The 17,498-nt window shown below is 41.8% G+C and overlaps 1 protein-coding gene across 1 annotated transcript; it reads left to right on the forward strand.

Annotated features, from left to right (window-relative positions):
• The first annotated feature begins 15,301 nt into the window (after positions 1 to 15,301).
• On the forward strand, positions 15,302 to 16,237 carry LOC132496478 (olfactory receptor 6B1). The gene has a single exon (XM_060108874.1). The coding sequence runs from the start codon at positions 15,302 to 15,304 to the stop codon at positions 16,235 to 16,237; it is 936 nt and encodes a 311-aa protein (XP_059964857.1).
• The last annotated feature ends 1,261 nt before the right edge of the window (positions 16,238 to 17,498 follow it).

Consider the following 17,498-nt stretch of genomic DNA (forward strand, 5'->3'; position numbering starts at 1 on the left):
ATGGAGATCTCTGGAAGATTTTCGCCGTTTGATATTATGTGGAGCTGGGAGGTCTCTTGTGGACCAGTGTTCTGAAGTTGGCTCTCCCACCTCAGAGGCACAGCACTGACTCCTGGCTCCTCAATTTGGGATGATTTGTTGTCTATTCATGTATTCCACAGATGCAGGGTACATGAAGTTGATTGTGGAGCTTTAATCCGCTGCTTCTGAGGCTGCTGGGAGAGGTTTCCCTTTCTCTTCTTTGTTCTCACAGCTCCTGGGTCTCAGCTTTGGATTTGGCCCCGCCTCTGCGTGTAGGTCGCCGGAGGGCGTCTGTTCTTCGCTCAGACAGGACAGGGTTAAAGGAGCAGCCTCTTCGGGGACTCTGGCTCACTCAGGCCGGGCGGGAGGGAGGGGCACGGAGTGCGGGGCGAGCCTGCAGCGGCAGAGGTCGGCGTGACGTTGCACCAGCCCGAGGCACGCCGTGCGTTCTCCCAGGGAAGCCGCCCCTGGATCCCGGGACCCCGGCAGTGGCAGGCTGCACAGGCTCCCGGAAGGGCGGTGTGGACAGTGTCCTGCGCTCACACACAGGCTTCTTGGCGGCGGCAGCAGCAGCCCCAGCGTCCCACGCCCGTCTCTGGGCTCCGCGCTTTCAGCCGCGACTCGCGCCCGTCTCTGGAGCTCCTTTACGCGGCGCTCTTAATCCCCTCTCCTCGCGCACCAGGAAACCAAGAGGGAAGAAAAAGTCTCCTGCCTCTTCGGCAGCTCCAGAGTTTTCCCGGACTCCCTCCCGGCTAGCTGTGGCACATTAGCCCCCTTCAGGCTGAGTTCTCGCCGCCAGTCCCAGTCCTCTCCCTGCGCTCTGACCGAAGCCCGAGCCTCAGCTCCAGCGCCGCTCGCCCTGGCGGGGGAGCAGACAAGCCTCTCGGGCTGGTGAGTGCCGCTCGGCACCGCTCCTCTGTGCGGGAATCTCTCTGCTTTGCCCTACCCAGGTATGTGGGGAGTTTCTTGCCTTTTGGGAGGTCTGGGGTCTTCTGCCAGCGTTCAGTAGGTGTTCTGTAGGAGTTGTTGCACGTGTTCGAGTTCTAAATGTAAGACAGGACACTATAAAACTATTAGAGGAAAACATAGGAAGAACACTCTTTGAGATAAATCACAGCAAGATCTTTTTTTATCCATCTCCTAGAGTAATGGAAATAAAAACAAAAACAAGTGAGACCTAATGAAACTTCAAAGCTTTTGCACAGCAAAGGAAACCATAAACAAGACGAAAAGACAACCCTCTGAATGGGAGAAAATATTTGCAAACGAATCAGTGGACAAAGGATTAATTTCCAAAATATATAAACAGCTCATGCAGCTCAATATTGCAGAAACAAACAACCCAATCAAAAATGGGCAGAAGACCTAAATAGACATTTCCCCAAAGAAGACATACAGATGGCCAAGAACCACAGGAAAAGCTGCTCAACATCACTAATTATTAGAGAAATGCAAATCAAAATTACAGTGAGGTATCACCTCACACCAGTTAGAATGGGCATCATCAGAAAATCTACAAACAACAAATGCTGGAGAGAGTGTGGAGAAAAGGGAACCCTCTTGCACTGTTGGTGGGAATGTAAATTGATATAGCCACTATGGAGAACAGTATGGAGGTTCCTTAAAAAACTAAAAATAGTATTACCATATGATCTAGCAATCCCACTACTGGGCATATATCCAGAGAAAACCATAATTCAAAAAGACACATGCACCCCAATATTCATTGCAGCACTATTTACAATAGCCAGGTCATGGAATCAACCTAAATGCCCATCGACAGACAAATGGATAAAGAAGATGTGGCACATATATACAATGGAATATTACTCAGCCATAAAAAGGAAGGAAATTGGGTCATTTGTTGAGACGTGGATGGATCTAGAGACTGTCATACAGAGTGAAGTAAATCCGAAAGAGAAAAACAAATATTGTATATTAACGCATGTATGTGGAACCTAGAAAAATGGTACAGATGAACCGGTTTGCAGGGCAGAAGTTGAGACACAGATGTAGAGAACAAACGTATGGACACCAAGTGGGGAAAATCGTGGTGGGGTGGGAATGGTGGTGTGATGAATTGGGCAATTGGGATTGACATGTATACACTGATGTGTATAAAATTGATGACTAATAAGAACCTGCAGTATAAGAAAACAAACAGAAAAAAAACAACTAATACTAAACTTTCCTTGGGTTATTTGTATGGAAATATGTTAATATAAATGTTTCAGGCATTACATGAAATTTCTAAAAATCTTATATGTTCTTTTATAATGTTATAAGTCATAATTTACTTATTACTTTAAAATGTATATCTCAGAAATAACTAAATTTCCTTGTCAATTGCACTATTATGAACTTTCATCAAATCTTAAAAAAAAAAAACCTCTAAATTTCTACATGTTGAAAGTGAAGAAACAAAGGCCAGAGTGGGGAGTACAAAATGAAGCTGCTGCCCCCAGAGGGAATAAGGACTTGGATAGAGCCCAGTATCTAGAAAGAGGTCTTAATTACCTCAGATTAACCACATTCCCTTAAGAGACTATCCCAAGTAATTCTTTTTTTTTTTTTTTCCTGTGGTACACAGGCCTCTCACTGTTGTGGCCTCTCCCGTTGTGGAGCACAGGCTCCGGACGCGCAGGCTTAGCGGCCATGGCTCACGGGCCCAGCCGCTCCGCGGCATGCGGGCTCTTCCCAGACCGGGGCACAAACCCGTGTCCCTTGCATTGGCAGGTGGACTCTCAACCAGTGCGCCACCAGGGAAGCCCCCAAGTAATTCTTTCATACCTCTTAACCCTGTGTATCTGAGGCTTGGCAGGAAGTCCACAGTTTCCAGCTTGTCCTTCGTCATCTGGGATTTTATCTCAATTTGCCCTACATATCTGAGCAAAATACTAATCTGCTCTGATACCACAATCATTCCCAGTTGTCCCCTGAAACTTGTGCCTTATTATCAGCAAAATGCTCTATATTCTGCATGGCTTTTAAAAAATGTATTCTTCTTGGGCAGTGGACACTGCCACTTCTTTCCATTAGTGACCACCACATCATGATAGATTTAAAATCCATTTTGGAAAATTGTGGATGATATCAAATGAAACATTTTGGGGGATGGCAAACATTTTGGGGGATGCTAGGATTTTGAGATAAATAGGGGTCAGGGATTTGAAAGAAATGCCTTACTTTTATTTGTTACAATTTGTTTTTTATACTTCAACCCTAAGATAAACTGTGTTAAAGGCTGCTTAATTACCATAAACATGTGGCAGACTGAATTGCTTATAACGGCCAATATTTCCATTTATCATTTCATGAAACCCCAATGAATTTGACAGCTTTTCTTTCTGTGAGGGTACTTAAGAGTTCATCAGATTACAGAGAAATGATTTTAGTAAACTAGAGTTTTGTCCCAGAACATGAAATATTGGTCAAATGGTTCCCAAAGGCAGCTGACAAGGTAATAATGATCCCATCATGATAAATTTATTTAGCACACAATTATGGCACAAGCATTTAAAACAAAAAATTTATTTAAAATTTTACTGAAGTTTAGCAATATGTTTACTTTGGATATTAATATCTCCCCTGGAATGCTGATATGATTGTCCTGTTTCAAGCAACTGAAGATTGAATAATAATTGAAAATCTATAAGTAGATGTAAAAGTAGTACTTTTTCTTCTTTTTGTGTTTCAGCAAAGAATAGATTCATATGTGGTTCTTCTCAAAGCATGTAGCCATGAGTGAATTTCTTTCCCCTGTGGAACTAATATTGTATAAAATAAGTAAGATTGTATAATAGGCAAATAGAAATTTCTCATGGCTCCCACGACAGGCCTGAACTGCCATTGTCAAAGTACTTTTCTCTTGGGTGTTTGCACAGATGTAGGGCAAAGTCTTGAAACCATATAAAGCCCTCACAATCCAAAGATCTTCACAGCTTGGTGTGCCTAAGACCACTGCAGCTTCCACCGGGAAGGCAGTGGGTGCTCTGGCCCCAGGGTGCTGGCATGGTCATCCTGGTGCCACATCACGCACAGATGTGGTCTTGGTGCTCAGGGCTCACCTCTCATCTAGTCCTGGCGATCAGTTTGGAAGCAGCTGGGTAATCTGTGCCCTTTCACACTTTGTAGGTTTTAGAGAGTGGGTTCCTCACAGCTATTCAATACCTGAACCTTTCTTTTCAACTTCTTCCTATTTTAGAATCAGTGAAGAACTTCTTTTTCACAATCTACTCCCTCAGAGGCTGCTGAGAGCCAAGGTAAGCGTCCCCTCTCAGAACATCACTTTCTAACGATACAGGCACCTCTGTTTCAGGTTCATATGGCATGGCAATGTTTAAATCCAAAATTTTAATTCTGTTATCACGCTTCTCCCTCCTACCCACCTTCAGTCTCCAGCAATCAGTCAGGGTGATAATCTCATCTTCTGAACTCTAAGTACAGCCATATATGCAGTGAGCAGAGAGAACACGTTCCCCCTACTACTTTTGAGGGGCATCTCTTGAAGTTGGGTCAGAAACAAGCACATCCGGTTCTGATCCCAACCTACAGATTCCTATTATGCCTTCTGACATCCATGTACTGCAGGCTGCTGCATCTTCCGGCAATTCATTTGTGATGGTGGCTACAAAAACTGCTGTTGTCTTGACAGGGAAGGAGTTATATTTTTATCAAATTTTAATTACTTGGAATCTACCCTTGTACAGAATCCAGACAGAATTAAAAGAAAGTGTACACACAGCAGGCACAAGAACGGAGAGAAAAAGCTAAGGTGTTTGATTCTAGATCATTGGTAAAAATCTCAAATGAGGGGGTAACAAGTTTGAATACACTGTAGTGGAGTAGCAACTACTGTGAGTGAAAAGGTCTACAAAGTTTATGGTAAGATAGTACATTGACAACACATGTAGTTAATTCCTCCTATTTGTGTGCAGTAATTAGTGCTTATGCACTCTTCATTTAGTTGATGAGAAAGAGGGAAGTCTTGTTGAGCTTCCTCTAGGAGTGCAAAGTTACTTGTATGACTTATGAGCAGGTATGTCTAAATATGTTTGTCTTGTTTCTTTAACAAATATTGTAACTGGGGTGATTTTTTTCTTTTCTTTGTGTGTGTCTTTAAGAGTGTGTCTGTAAAGTATGAGGGTGTTTTCCAACTAGTGTCTTAATCTCTGATTTGGCAACCCTGACGCATCCAAATCCACCCCCCCTCACATCAAAAACCAGGGTGGAATGTGAGGATGTTATCAGCTGCTAAAAAAATGTTCAATGATTACTTATTATCTATAATACGGGATAATTCTTAAATCCCTTAGTACTTCATATGAAGGTCTCCATAATCTGGTCCTTAACACTATTTTATCTCTCCTTCTCTCTCTCTCTCCCCCACCTCCTTTCTCTCTCTCTCCTCCCCCCCTTTCTCTCTCTCCTTTTCTGTTTATTCATTAACTTGCCCACTCACAGAACAGGTAAATCTTAATGAGTTACTTCCCTGAAAATGTCAGGCTATTTCCTATCTCTGTGCCTTTGTCCACTTTGATTCATCTGCCTAAAATGCCTCATCCTCTAACTTATTTATATTTTAAGACTCAATCTAATGATTATCTCTTCTCTGATACATTTACCAGGCATTTCTATATGTTCATTGCTGTTTTATATGTGTGATAAAATATGTATCTGTGTCACATTTCTTAAAATTTGAGCTCATCTCTAATAGCCTGTGCCTATAATGAAATTTCAGTACAGTTAGAGAACATTTCCTGAAGTTATCAGAAATTTTAAATATAAAAAAGGTGTTGACGGCAAAATCTGGTATTCCTTATCTGTACATGACAGAGCCTAGTGGTTGAGGCTATGCTTTTGTAGTCAGACCATGGATTCACTGTAATTCTGATTTCATCACTCTCAAACTTGGAAATGTTACTTAATCAGTCTAAACTACAGTGTCCTCTGTGAAATCAGAGTAACAATACCTCACTGGTTTGTTTTGTAGATTAAATGGGATATTCAAAAAATAATTAGCAAATTTCCCAGCACCTAGCAATAATTGATAAATAATTATTAGAGAATATTCTGGACTGATTGTTCAGGCTTCATGTTAAAACTCGTCAAAAAAAACCCCTACCAAATTCATGCCCATTGCCATCTCTTCAACTCTGAGGAAATGTCCGTAAACATCCCAAGTTTTCCCCATCATAGTAAGTAAATGGCACACTTCCATATAATAAGCCGTATACCTGAGATTCCACCTTGATTTCTCTCTTCTCTTTCCTCCCATATTTAATCCATCAATTACCATTAAAGATGCTTCTAAAATGGATCTGCAGTGCACTCACTTCCCTGAAACCACTGCTTTCAAGGTTACTGTCACCTTCCCTGAGCACCCTCCAATAGTCTCACAACTCCCACTCTTGCCTCCCTAGAATCTTTTGCAATGACAAAGTTATCTTTCCAAGCATGAATCATACCGTGCCCCTGTTCAGCTTGAATCCTTTCACTTGCTTCTCATTGTATTTTCTTTAACATCATTATTGGAGTATAATTGCTTTACAATGGTGTGTTCGTTTCTGCTTTATAACAAAGTGAATCAGCTATACATATACATATATTCCCATATCTCCTCCCTCTTGCATCTCCCTTCCACCCTCCCTATCCCACCCCTCTAGGTGGTCACAAAGCACCGAGCTGATCTCACTGTGTTATGCGGCTGCTTCCCACTAACTATCTGTTTTATATTTGGTAGTGTATATATGTCCATGCCACTCTCTCACTTTGTCCCAGCTTACCCTTCCCCGTCTCCGTGTCCTCAAGTCCATTCTCTACGTCTGTGTCTTTATTCCTGTCCTGCCCCTAGGTTCTTCAGAACCACTTTTTTTTTAGATTCCATATATATGGGTTAGCATACAGTATTTGTTTTTCTAACTTACTTCACCCTGTGTGCCAGACTCTAGGTCCATCCACCTCACTACAAATAACTCAATTTCATTTCTTTTTTTTTTTTTTTTTTTTTTGCGGTATGCGGGCCTCTCACTGTTGTGGCCTCCCCCGTTGCGGAGCACAGGCTCCGGACGCGCAGGCTCCGGACGCGCAGGCTCAGCGGCCATGGCTCACGGGCCCAGCCGCTCCGCGGCATATGGGATCCTCCCAGACCGGGGCACGAACCCGTATCCCCTGCATCGGCAGGCGGACTCTCAACCACTTGCGCCACCAGGGAGGCCCTCATTTCTTTTTATGGCTGAGTAATATTCCATTGTATATATGGGCCACATCTTTGTTATCCATTCATCTGTTGATGGACACTTAAGTTGCTTCCATGTCCTGGCTGTTGTAAATAGAGCTGCAATGAAGATTGTGGTACATGACTCTTTTTGAATTATGGTTTTCTCAGGGTATATGCCCAGTAGTGGGATTGCTGGGTCATATGGTAGTTCTATTTTTAGTTTTTAAGGAACCTCCATACTGTTCTCCATAGTGGCTGTATCCATTTACATTCCCACCAACAGTGCAAGAGGGTTCCCTTTTCTCCACCTCCTCTCCAGCATTTATTGTTTGTAGATTTTTTGATGATGACCATTCTGACCAGAATGAGGTGATACCTCATTGTGGTTTTGATTTGCATTTCTTTCATGATTAGTGTTGTTGAGCATCCTTTCATGTGTTTGTTGGCAATCTGTATAACTTCTTTGGAGAAATGTCTATTTAGATCTTCTGCCCATTTTTGGATTGAGTTGTTTGTTTTTGTGATACTGAGCTGCATGAGCTGCCTGTATATTTTGGAGACTAATCCTTTGTCAGTTGCTTCATTTGCAAATATTTTCTCCCATTCTGAGGGTTGTCTTTTCATCTTGTTTATGGTTTCCTTTGCTGTGCAAAAGCTTTGAAGTTTCATTAGGTCCCCTTTGTTTATTTTTGTTTTTATTTCCATTTCTCTAGGAGGTGGATCAAAAAGGATCTTGCTGTGATTTATGTCATAGAGTGTTCTGCCTATGTTTTCCTCTAAGAGTTTTATAGTGTCTGGCGTTACATTTAGATCTTTAATCCATTTTGAGTGTATTTTTGTGTGTGGTGTTAGGGAGTGTTCTAATTTCATTCTTTTACTTGTAGATTTCCAGATTTCCCAGCACCACTTATTGAAGAGGCTGTCTTTTCTCCATTGTGTGTTCTTTCCTCCTTTATCAAAGATAAGGTGAGCGTATGTGTGGGTTTATCTCTGGGCTTTCTATCCTGTTCCATTGATCTATATTTCTTTTTTGTGCTAGTACCATACTGTCTTGATTACTGTAGCTTTGTAGTATAGTCTGAAGTCAGGGAGCCTGATTCCTCCAGCTCCATTTTTCTTTCTCAAGATTGCTTTGGCTATTTGGGGCCTTTTGTGTTTCCATACAAATTGTGAAATTTTTGGTTCTAGTTCTGTGAGAAATGCCATTGGTAGTTTGATAGGGATTGCATTGAATCTGTAGACTGCTTTGGGTAGTATAGTCATTTTCACAATGTTGATTCTTCCAATCCAAGAACATGGTATATCTCTCCATCTGTTTGTATCATCTTTAATTTCTTTCATCAGTGTCTTATAGTTTTCTGCATACAGGTCTTTTGTCTCCTTAGGTAGATTTATTCCTAGGTATTTTATTCTTTTTGTTGCTTTGGTAAATGGGAGTGTTTCCTTAATTTCTCTTTCAGATTTTTCATCATTAGTGTATAGGAATGCAAGAGATTTCTGTGCATTAATTTTGTATCCTGCTACTTCACCAAATTCATTGACTAGTTCTAGTAGTTTTCTGGTAGCATCTTTGGGATTCTCTATGTATAGTATCATGTTATCTGCAAACAGTGACAGCTTTACTTCTTCTTTTCAAGTTTGGATTCCTTTTTAGTTCTTCTTCTTCTCTGATTGCTCTGGCTAAAACTTCCAAAACTATGTTGAATAATAGTGGGCAACCTTGTGTTATTCTGATCTCGGAAATGGTTTCAATTTTTCACCATTGAGAACGATGTTGGCTGTGGGTTTGTCATATATGGCCTTTATTATGTTGAGGTAAGTTCCCTCCGTGCCTACTTGGCGGAGCGTTTTTATCATAAATGGGTGTTGAATTTTGTTGAAAGCTTTTTCTCCATCTATTGAGATGATCATATGGTTTTTCTCCTTCAGTCTGTTAATATGGTGTATCACACTGATTGATTTGCTTAAATTGAAGAATCCTTGCATTCCTGGGATAAACCACACTTGATCATGGTGTATGATCCTTTTAATGTGCTGGTGGATTCTGTTTGCTAGTATTTTGTTGAGGATTTTTGCATCTATGTTCATCACTGATATTGGTCTGTAGTTTTCTTTCTTTATGACATCTTTGTCTGGTTTTGGTATCAGGGTGATGGTGGCCTCATAGAATGAGTTTGAGAGTGTTCCTCCCTCTGCTATATTTTGGAAGAGTTTGAGAAGGATAGGTATTAGCTCTTCTCTAAATGTTTGATAGAATTCTCCTGTGATGACATTTGGTCCTGGGCTTTTGTTTGTTAGAAGATTTTTAATCATAGTTTCAATTTCAGGGCTTGTGATTGGTCTGTTCATATTTTCTATTTCTTCCTGGTTCAGTCTCAGAAGGTTGTGCTTTTCTAAGAAACTGTCCATTTCTTCCAGGTTGTCCATTTTATTGGCATAGAGTTGCTTGTAGTAATCTCTCATGATCCTTTGTATTTCTGCAGTGTCAGTTGTTACTTCTCCTTTTTCATTTCTAATTCTATTGATTTGAGTCTTCTCCCTCTTTTTCTTGATGAGTCTGGCTAATGGTTTATCAATGTTGTTTATCTTCTCAAAGAACCAACTTGTAGTCTTATTGATCTTTGCTATTGTTTCCTTCATTTTTTAAAATTTATTTCTGATCTGATGTTTATGATTTCTTTCCTTCTGCTAACTTTGGGGTTTTTTTGTTCTTCTTTCTGTAACTGCTTTAGGTGTAAGGTTAGGTTGTTTTTTTGAGATGTTTCTTGTTTCTTGTGATAGAATTGTATTGCTATAAACATCCCTCTTAGAACTGCTTTTGCTGCATCCCATAGGTTTTGGGTCGTCGTGTTTTCATTGTCATTTGTTTCTAAGGTACTTTTTGATTTCCTCTTTGATTTCTTCAGTGATCTCTTGGTTATTTAGTATTGTATTGTTTACCCTCCATGTGTTTGTATTTTTTACAGAGTTTTTCCTGTAATTGATATTTATTTTCATATCGTTGTGGTCAGAAAAGATACTTGATATGATTTCAATTTTCTTAAATTTACCAAGGCTTGATTTGTGACCCAAGGTATGATCTATCCTGGAGAATGTTCCATGAGCACTTGAGAAGAAAGTGTATTCTGTTGTTTTTGGATGGAATATCCTATAAATATCAAGTCCATCTTGTTTAATGTATCATTTAAAGCTTGTGTTTCCTAATTTATTTTCATTTTGGATAATCTATCCATTGGTGAAAGTGGGGTGTTAAAATCCCCCACTATTATCATGTTCCTGTTAATCTCCCCTTTTATGGTTGTTAGCATTTTCCTTTTATACTGAGGTGGTCCTATGTTGGGTGCATAATTATCTACAATTGTTATACATTCTTCTTGTATTGATCCCTTGATCATTATGTAGTGTTCTTCTTTGTCTCTTGTAATAGTTTTTATTTTAAAGTCTTTTTTGTCTTATATGAGAATTGCTACTCCAGCTTTCTTTTGGTTTCCATTTGCATGCAATTTCTTTTTCCTTCCCCTCACTTTCAGTCTGTATGTGTCCCTAGGTCTGAAGTGGGTCTCTTGTAGATAGCATATATACGGTTCTTGTTTTTGTATCCATTCAGCCAATCTATGTCTTTTGGTTGGAGCATTTAACCCATTTACATTTAAGGTAGTTATTGATATGTGTGTTCCTATTACCATTTTCTTCATTGTTTTGGGTTTGTTATTGTAGGTCTTTTCCTTCTCTTGTATTTCCTGCCTAGAGAAGTTCCTTTAGCATTTATTGTAAAGCTGGTTTGGTGATGCTGAATTCTCTTAGCTTTTGCTTGTCTGTAAAGGTTTTAATTTCTCCATCGAATCTGAATGAGATCCTTGCTGGGTAGAGTAATCTTGGTTGTAGGTTTTTCCTTTTCATCACTTTAAATATGTCCTGCCACTCCCTTCTGGCTTGCAAAGTTTCTGCTGAAAGATCAGCTGTTAACCTTATGGGGATTCCCTTGTATTTTATTCGTTGCTTTCCCCTTGTTGCTTTTAATATTTGTTCTTTGTATTTAATTTTTGATAGTTTGATTAATATGTATCTTCGTGTGTTTCTCCTTGGATTTATCCTGTATGGGACTCTCTGTGCTTCCTGGACTTGATTGACTATTTCCTTTCCCATATTAGGGATGTTTTCAACTGTAATCTCTTCAAATATTTTCTCAGTCCCTTTCTTTTTCTTTTCTTCTGGGACCCCTATAATTTGAATGTTGGTGCGTTTAATGTTGTCCCAGAAGTCTCTGAGACTCTCCTCAATTCTTTTCTTTTTTTTTTCTTTTTTGTGCTCTGCAGTAGTTATTTCCACTATTTTATCTTCTAGGTCACTTATCCATTCTTCCTCCTCAGTTTTTCTGCTATTTATTCCTTCTAGAGAATTTTTAATTTCATTTATTGTGTTGTTCATCATTGTTTGTTTGCTCTTCAGTTCTTCTAGTTCCTTGTTAAACGTTTCTTATATTTTCTCCATTCTATTTCCAAGATTTTGGATCCTCTTTACTGTCATTATTCTGAATTCTTTTTCAGGTAGACTGCCTATTTCCTCTTACTTGTTTGGCCTGGTGGGTTTTTACGTTGCTCCTTCATCTGCTGTGTATTTCTCTGTCTTCTCATTTTGCTTAACTTACTGTGTTTGGGGTCTCCTTTCTGCAGGCTGCAGGTTCATAGTTTCCGTTGTTTTTGGTGTCTGCCCCCAGTGGGTAAGCTTGGTTCAATGGGTTATGTAGGCTTCCTGGTTGAGGGGACTTGTGCCTGTGTTCTGGTGGATGATGCTGGAACTTGTATTTCTGGTGAGCATGACTGCGTCTGGTCATGTGTTTTGTGGTGTCCGTAAACTTAGTATGATTTTAGGCAGCCTCTCTGCTATTGGATTGGTTTATGTTTCTGTCTTGCTAGTTGTTTGGCATAGGGTGCCCTGTACTGTAGCTTGCTGGTTGTTGAGTGGAGCTGGGTCTTAGTGCTGAGTTGGAGATCTCTGAGAGAGCTTTCGCTGTTTGATATTACGTGGGGCCAGGAGGTCTCTGGTGGACCAATATCTTGAACTTGGCTCTCCCACCTCACAGGCTCAGGCCTGACACCCGGCTGGAGCACCAAGACTCTGTCAGCCCCCTGGCTCAGAAGAAAATGGAGGAAAAAAAAGAAAGAAAAAAGATAAAATTATTAAAGAAAAAGTATTATTAAAAATAAAAAAGTAATTTTAAAAAGGAAAAGCAACCAAACCATAAACAAATATACCAATGATAACAAGTGCTAAAAACTAAACTAAAAATATAAAAAAATAAAAACTGACAAACAGAACCCAGGACAAATGGTAAAAGCAAAGCTGTAGAGACAAAATCACACAAAGAAGAATACACATACACAGACACAAAAGGAGAAAAAGGAAAAAAAGAAAAAAATATATATATAAAAGGAAGATAGCACGAAAATCAATAAACAAATATACCAGTGGTAATAAGGATAATAAACTCTAAATACTAAACTAAGATAAACATAAAACCAGAAGCAATTTAGATGCAGAAAGCAAACCCCAAGTCTACAGTTGATCCCAACGTCCACCGCCTCAACTTTGGGATGATTTGTTGTATTATTTGATGATTTGTACCTGGAATACAGATATTCCACAGATGCAGGGTACATCAATTTGATTATGGAGGTTTAATCCGCTGCTGCTGAGGCTGCTGGGAGAGATTTCCCTTTCTCTTCTTTGTTCGCACAGCTCCTGGGGTTCAGCTTTGGATTTGGCCCCGCCTCTGCGTGTAGGTCGCCTGAGGGTGTCTGTTCCCGCCCAGACAGGACGGGGTTAAAGGAGCAGCTGATTCGGGGGCTCTGGCTCACTCAGGCCGGTGGAGAGGGAGAGGTACAGAATGCAGGATGAACCTGCAGCGGCGGAGGCCGGCGTGCTGTTGCAACAGCCTGAGGCACGATGTGTGTTCTCCTGGGGAAGTTGTCCCTGGATCATGGGACTCTGGCAGTGGCGGGCTGCACAGGCTCCCGGGAGGGGAGGTGTGGAGTGTGACCTGTGCTTGCACACAGGCTTCTTGGTGGCTGCAGCAGCAGCCTTAGCATTTCATGCCCATCTTTGGTGTCCACGCTGATCACCACGGCTTGCGCCCATCTCTGGAGCTCGTTTAGGCAGTGTTTTGAATCCCCTCTCCTGTGCACCCTGAAACAATGGTCTCTTGCCTCTTAGGCAGTTCCAGACATTTCCCCGGTCTCCCTCCCGGCTAGCTGTGGCGCACTAGGCTGTGTTCACACAGCCAACCCCAGTCCTCTCCCTGGGCTCTGACCTCCAACACCCGAGCCTCAGCTCCCAGCCCCCTCCTGCACTGGCAGGTGAGCATACAATCCTCTCGGGCTAGTGAGTGCTAGTTGGCACCAATCCTCTGTGTGGGAATCTCTCCGCTTTGCCCTCTGCACCCCTGTTGCTGTGCTCTCCTCCGTGGCTCCGAAACTTCCCCCCTGCCCACCCCCCATCTATGCCAGTGAAGGGGCTCCTAGTGTGTGGAAACCTTTCCTCCCTCACTGCTCCCTCCCACTGGTGCAGGTCCCGTCCCTATTCTTTTGTCTGTTTTTTCTTTTTTCGTTTTCTCTACCCAGGTACGTGGGGACTTTCTTGCCTTTTGGGAAGTCTGAGGTCTTCTGCCAGCGTTCAGTAGGTGTTCTGTAGGAGTTGTTCCACACGTAGATGTATTTCTGATGTATTTGTGGGGAGGAAGGTACTCTCCATGTCTTACTCCTCCGCCATCTTGGAGCTGTCTCTCTCATTGCCTTTAGACCACTATTCGGATCCCCTGTTATGACCTACGGGGTCTTGCACATGCTGGCCCTGCCCACCTTTCCCACCTATTCGTGTGCTCCCTCCCCCATCCATCACAGCACAGCACTGGCCTCATCTCAGTGCAGCTCTCTCCCACCTCACTCTTCAATGGGCTGGGGCCCTGGCATCCTTCTCTCTCTAAATGTTATCTCCCCAGAGGTCAGAGGGACCTTCCCCAATCACATGAGTATCAGGTTCAGTTTTTTAACCTTTGTAGAAAATGTCTCATATTTTATTATGTATTTCTTATTGTTTGCTTATTTTATAAAAAAATCTCCTCCGAGAGACTCTCACCTCCACCCCCAAGGACTTAAATCTCCCCAAGAGGAAGCCCAAGTATGCTCACCATTCTGCTTGGCCCACAGCAGTTACTCTCCTCACTACTATTAGTCCATCCCTACTGTTTAATGCCCTAATATGGGGTAAGAGCCCTTTCACACTTACTGTCATTTAGAGTTTATATAAAATTTTATTTACATTATTTCATTTGGGTTTTGATCCACATTGACATAAGCTAGATAAATAATATTCACATTTGCAGAAGAGGAAATTGGGTTTCAGAGAGGATAAGGTTTCAAGGTTCATATAGCAATCTATGGGCAAACCTGGTACTTGACTGGGGTCCAGGTTTTTAATACTGAAAAGCCTAACTCTCCTCATCGCACCTTCTCATGCATCTCACAGAATGTGACAGGTTTCACTCTATCTCCATGGATTGTAGAGGGAAAAAAGTATTGGTATGTCAGGGATAAATGACTTGTAAAGGTAGAATTTCCAGAGCTCTGGGTGGATGAAAGGCCAAGAAAGGCAGGTGTATCCTTTAGAATTGGCACTGGTAACATGGAACATGGCGGTTTGATACTGTTTAATTTGGGTGTGGTTGTGAAGGGCAGTGTAGGATATTAGATAGAGTATGTTGTTTAGACTTGGACTTGAATGTGATTCCTGCCCTGCTGCCAGTGGGAATGTGGTTAAGTAACTTAATGCCTTTCTAAGGCTCAGTTTCTTCATGACTAAGATGGGTATAATAACATGTATAAAGAGGCTATGTGAGAATCAAATTACATTATGTGCATAATGTACCCAGTGTATGATCTAGCCTATAATATACTATTAAAACATGATATCTGTTACTGTTATTACTAGTCAGAGAAGGCAAAAGATGGAAGTCTGACCAAGTGATTTTTTTCCCCCAGGAGAGTTAAGCCCTTTGTCTCCAATATGGATGTGGAGAACCAGATACGGTTCACCAGGTTCATTCTGGTGGGGTTTCCTGGGAACTGGGGTGTGCGTGCAACAGTGTTCCTCATGTTCCTCATGGCCTGTATTCTGACAGTGGCTGAAAATGTGATCATCTTCCTGTTGGTGCAGCAGAACCTGCCACTGCACAAGCCTGTGTACTTCTTCCTGGCCAACCTGTCCTTCTTGGAGACCTGGTACATCTCTGTGACTGTACCCAAGTTGCTGTTTAGTTTTTGGTGCGTGAACAGCAGCATCTCCTTCACTCACTGTATGATACAGCTTTACTTCTTCATTGCACTCATGTGCACAGAATGTGTGCTCCTGGCTGCCGTGGCCTATGACCGTTATGTGGCCATCTGCCACCCACTGCACTATCCCACCATTATGAGCCATGGGCTCTGCTTCCTCCTGCCTCTTGGTTCCTGTACCAATGGCTTTGGCATCTCCTTGGCTAAGATCTACTTCATCTCTTGCCTCAGCTTCTGTGGCCCCAATGTCATCAATCATTTCTTCTGTGGTACCTCTCCAGTACTTAACCTCTCCTGCACAGACATGTCCACAGCTGAATTGGTGGACTTTGTCCTGGCACTGGTCATCTTCCTCTTCCCCCTCTCTCTCACTGTCCTGTCCTGTGGATGCATTCTGGCCACCATCCTACGCATGCCCACAGGAAAGCAGAAGGCGTTTTCTACTTGTGCCTCCCACCTCGTGGTGGTCACCATCTTCTGTTCAGCTACTATTTTCATGTATGTCTGGCCCCGAGCCGTTCATGCCTTCACCATGAACCAAGTTATTTCCATCGTCTGTGCCACTGTTACCCCTGCTCTTCACCCTTTCATTTATTGTCTAAGGAACCGAGAGGTCAGAGAGGCTCTGAAGAAACTGGCTTACTGCCAGGCCATCCGATCTGGCTAGTCTGTTACAATTGATTAGAAAGAAGGGATTTGATTTGGTACCTGCTCTTCCCTCCTCCATCCTTTCTCCTTTAATGCCTCACCTGGATATTACTCACGTTAATGTGACCTCACCACATCCACCTTAACCACGGGCTCTTGGCTATGTCCTGAGGTCTGCATCAATCTGTGTTCTAAGGGCATTCCCCTTGAATAGAGAGTTCTCTTTGGCTCTGATCCAAAGTGGGGTTTCTAAGACTGTGAGTAAATTCCTGAGTTAAGTGGGAGAGAGAGATGGCACCATATGAATTAGCTGTTTTATCTAGCAGGCATCAAACACTCAGGGGAAACAGATTTGGCGACAGCTTCCTGACTTCTCAGTTTCCTGCCTGAGACAGAGGTAGCAGCTGCTTTAACAGTCCATTCTGGATACTACGCCAGGAGTCAGTCTTGGTGGCAGAGACTAGAGACTGTTCCTGTACGCCTTTCAGCACGTTTTGTAAGCACCCATTTCCCTGTATTAAGTACCTTTCGGCTTCAAACAGCTGGAGTGCTTTCTGTTATCCGTAAGTGAACTGTACCTTTGTCAATGATATTTTGTCTTCTTATATAACTTATTCAGTTGTTTTGTGTTGAATTTCATATTTCCCTCCTAGATGTCACAGTATGTTTATTTGTATCCTCTAGTGGATGAGTACATAATAGCTGATAAATAAATAAATGTCATCTCATATATTATTTGCTAAAGGAAGCTTGCCCTCACAGTCCTCTTTTCTTCTGATCTCAGTGTTCCCTCATTCCTCTTCAGTTTTCTTTTACTTCCTCTGGGCTCACTCCCTCACCTCATATACAAATAACTAGCCCAGTCTTAGGAATTGACAGATTTTCATCCTATACCACAGTGTCTCTCAACTCTCCTACTTGTTTATCTGATACCCTACCCATGTACGCCTTACCTTTTTGATAAAATGAGCCCACACACCTGCAGAAGGGCACTCTTGATTCATAATTCTGACAATGGCAAAGGGAGCTATACTTTAAGTTGTATTCAGTGTAACATGCTGATGTCAGTAGGAATTTAAGTCTTCCATTAGAGCAGTTTAAAATAGAATGGCTTTTATAATTTACATCCTCTTTTACAAACAATACTTTCAGGAATGTTTTCTCTTTCTTCTGAAGTAAGAGCCATTAGGTGGGCTCTTTGCTGCACTTTACAAACTTCCAGAACAGAAGGAAGTAAATAATGAATAATCACAGACAGTGGGGAACAGAGGTCAAAACCC

The sequence above is a fragment of the Mesoplodon densirostris genome, chromosome 9, assembly GCF_025265405.1.
Source record: "Mesoplodon densirostris isolate mMesDen1 chromosome 9, mMesDen1 primary haplotype, whole genome shotgun sequence".
Taxonomy (NCBI): domain Eukaryota; kingdom Metazoa; phylum Chordata; class Mammalia; order Artiodactyla; family Ziphiidae; genus Mesoplodon; species Mesoplodon densirostris.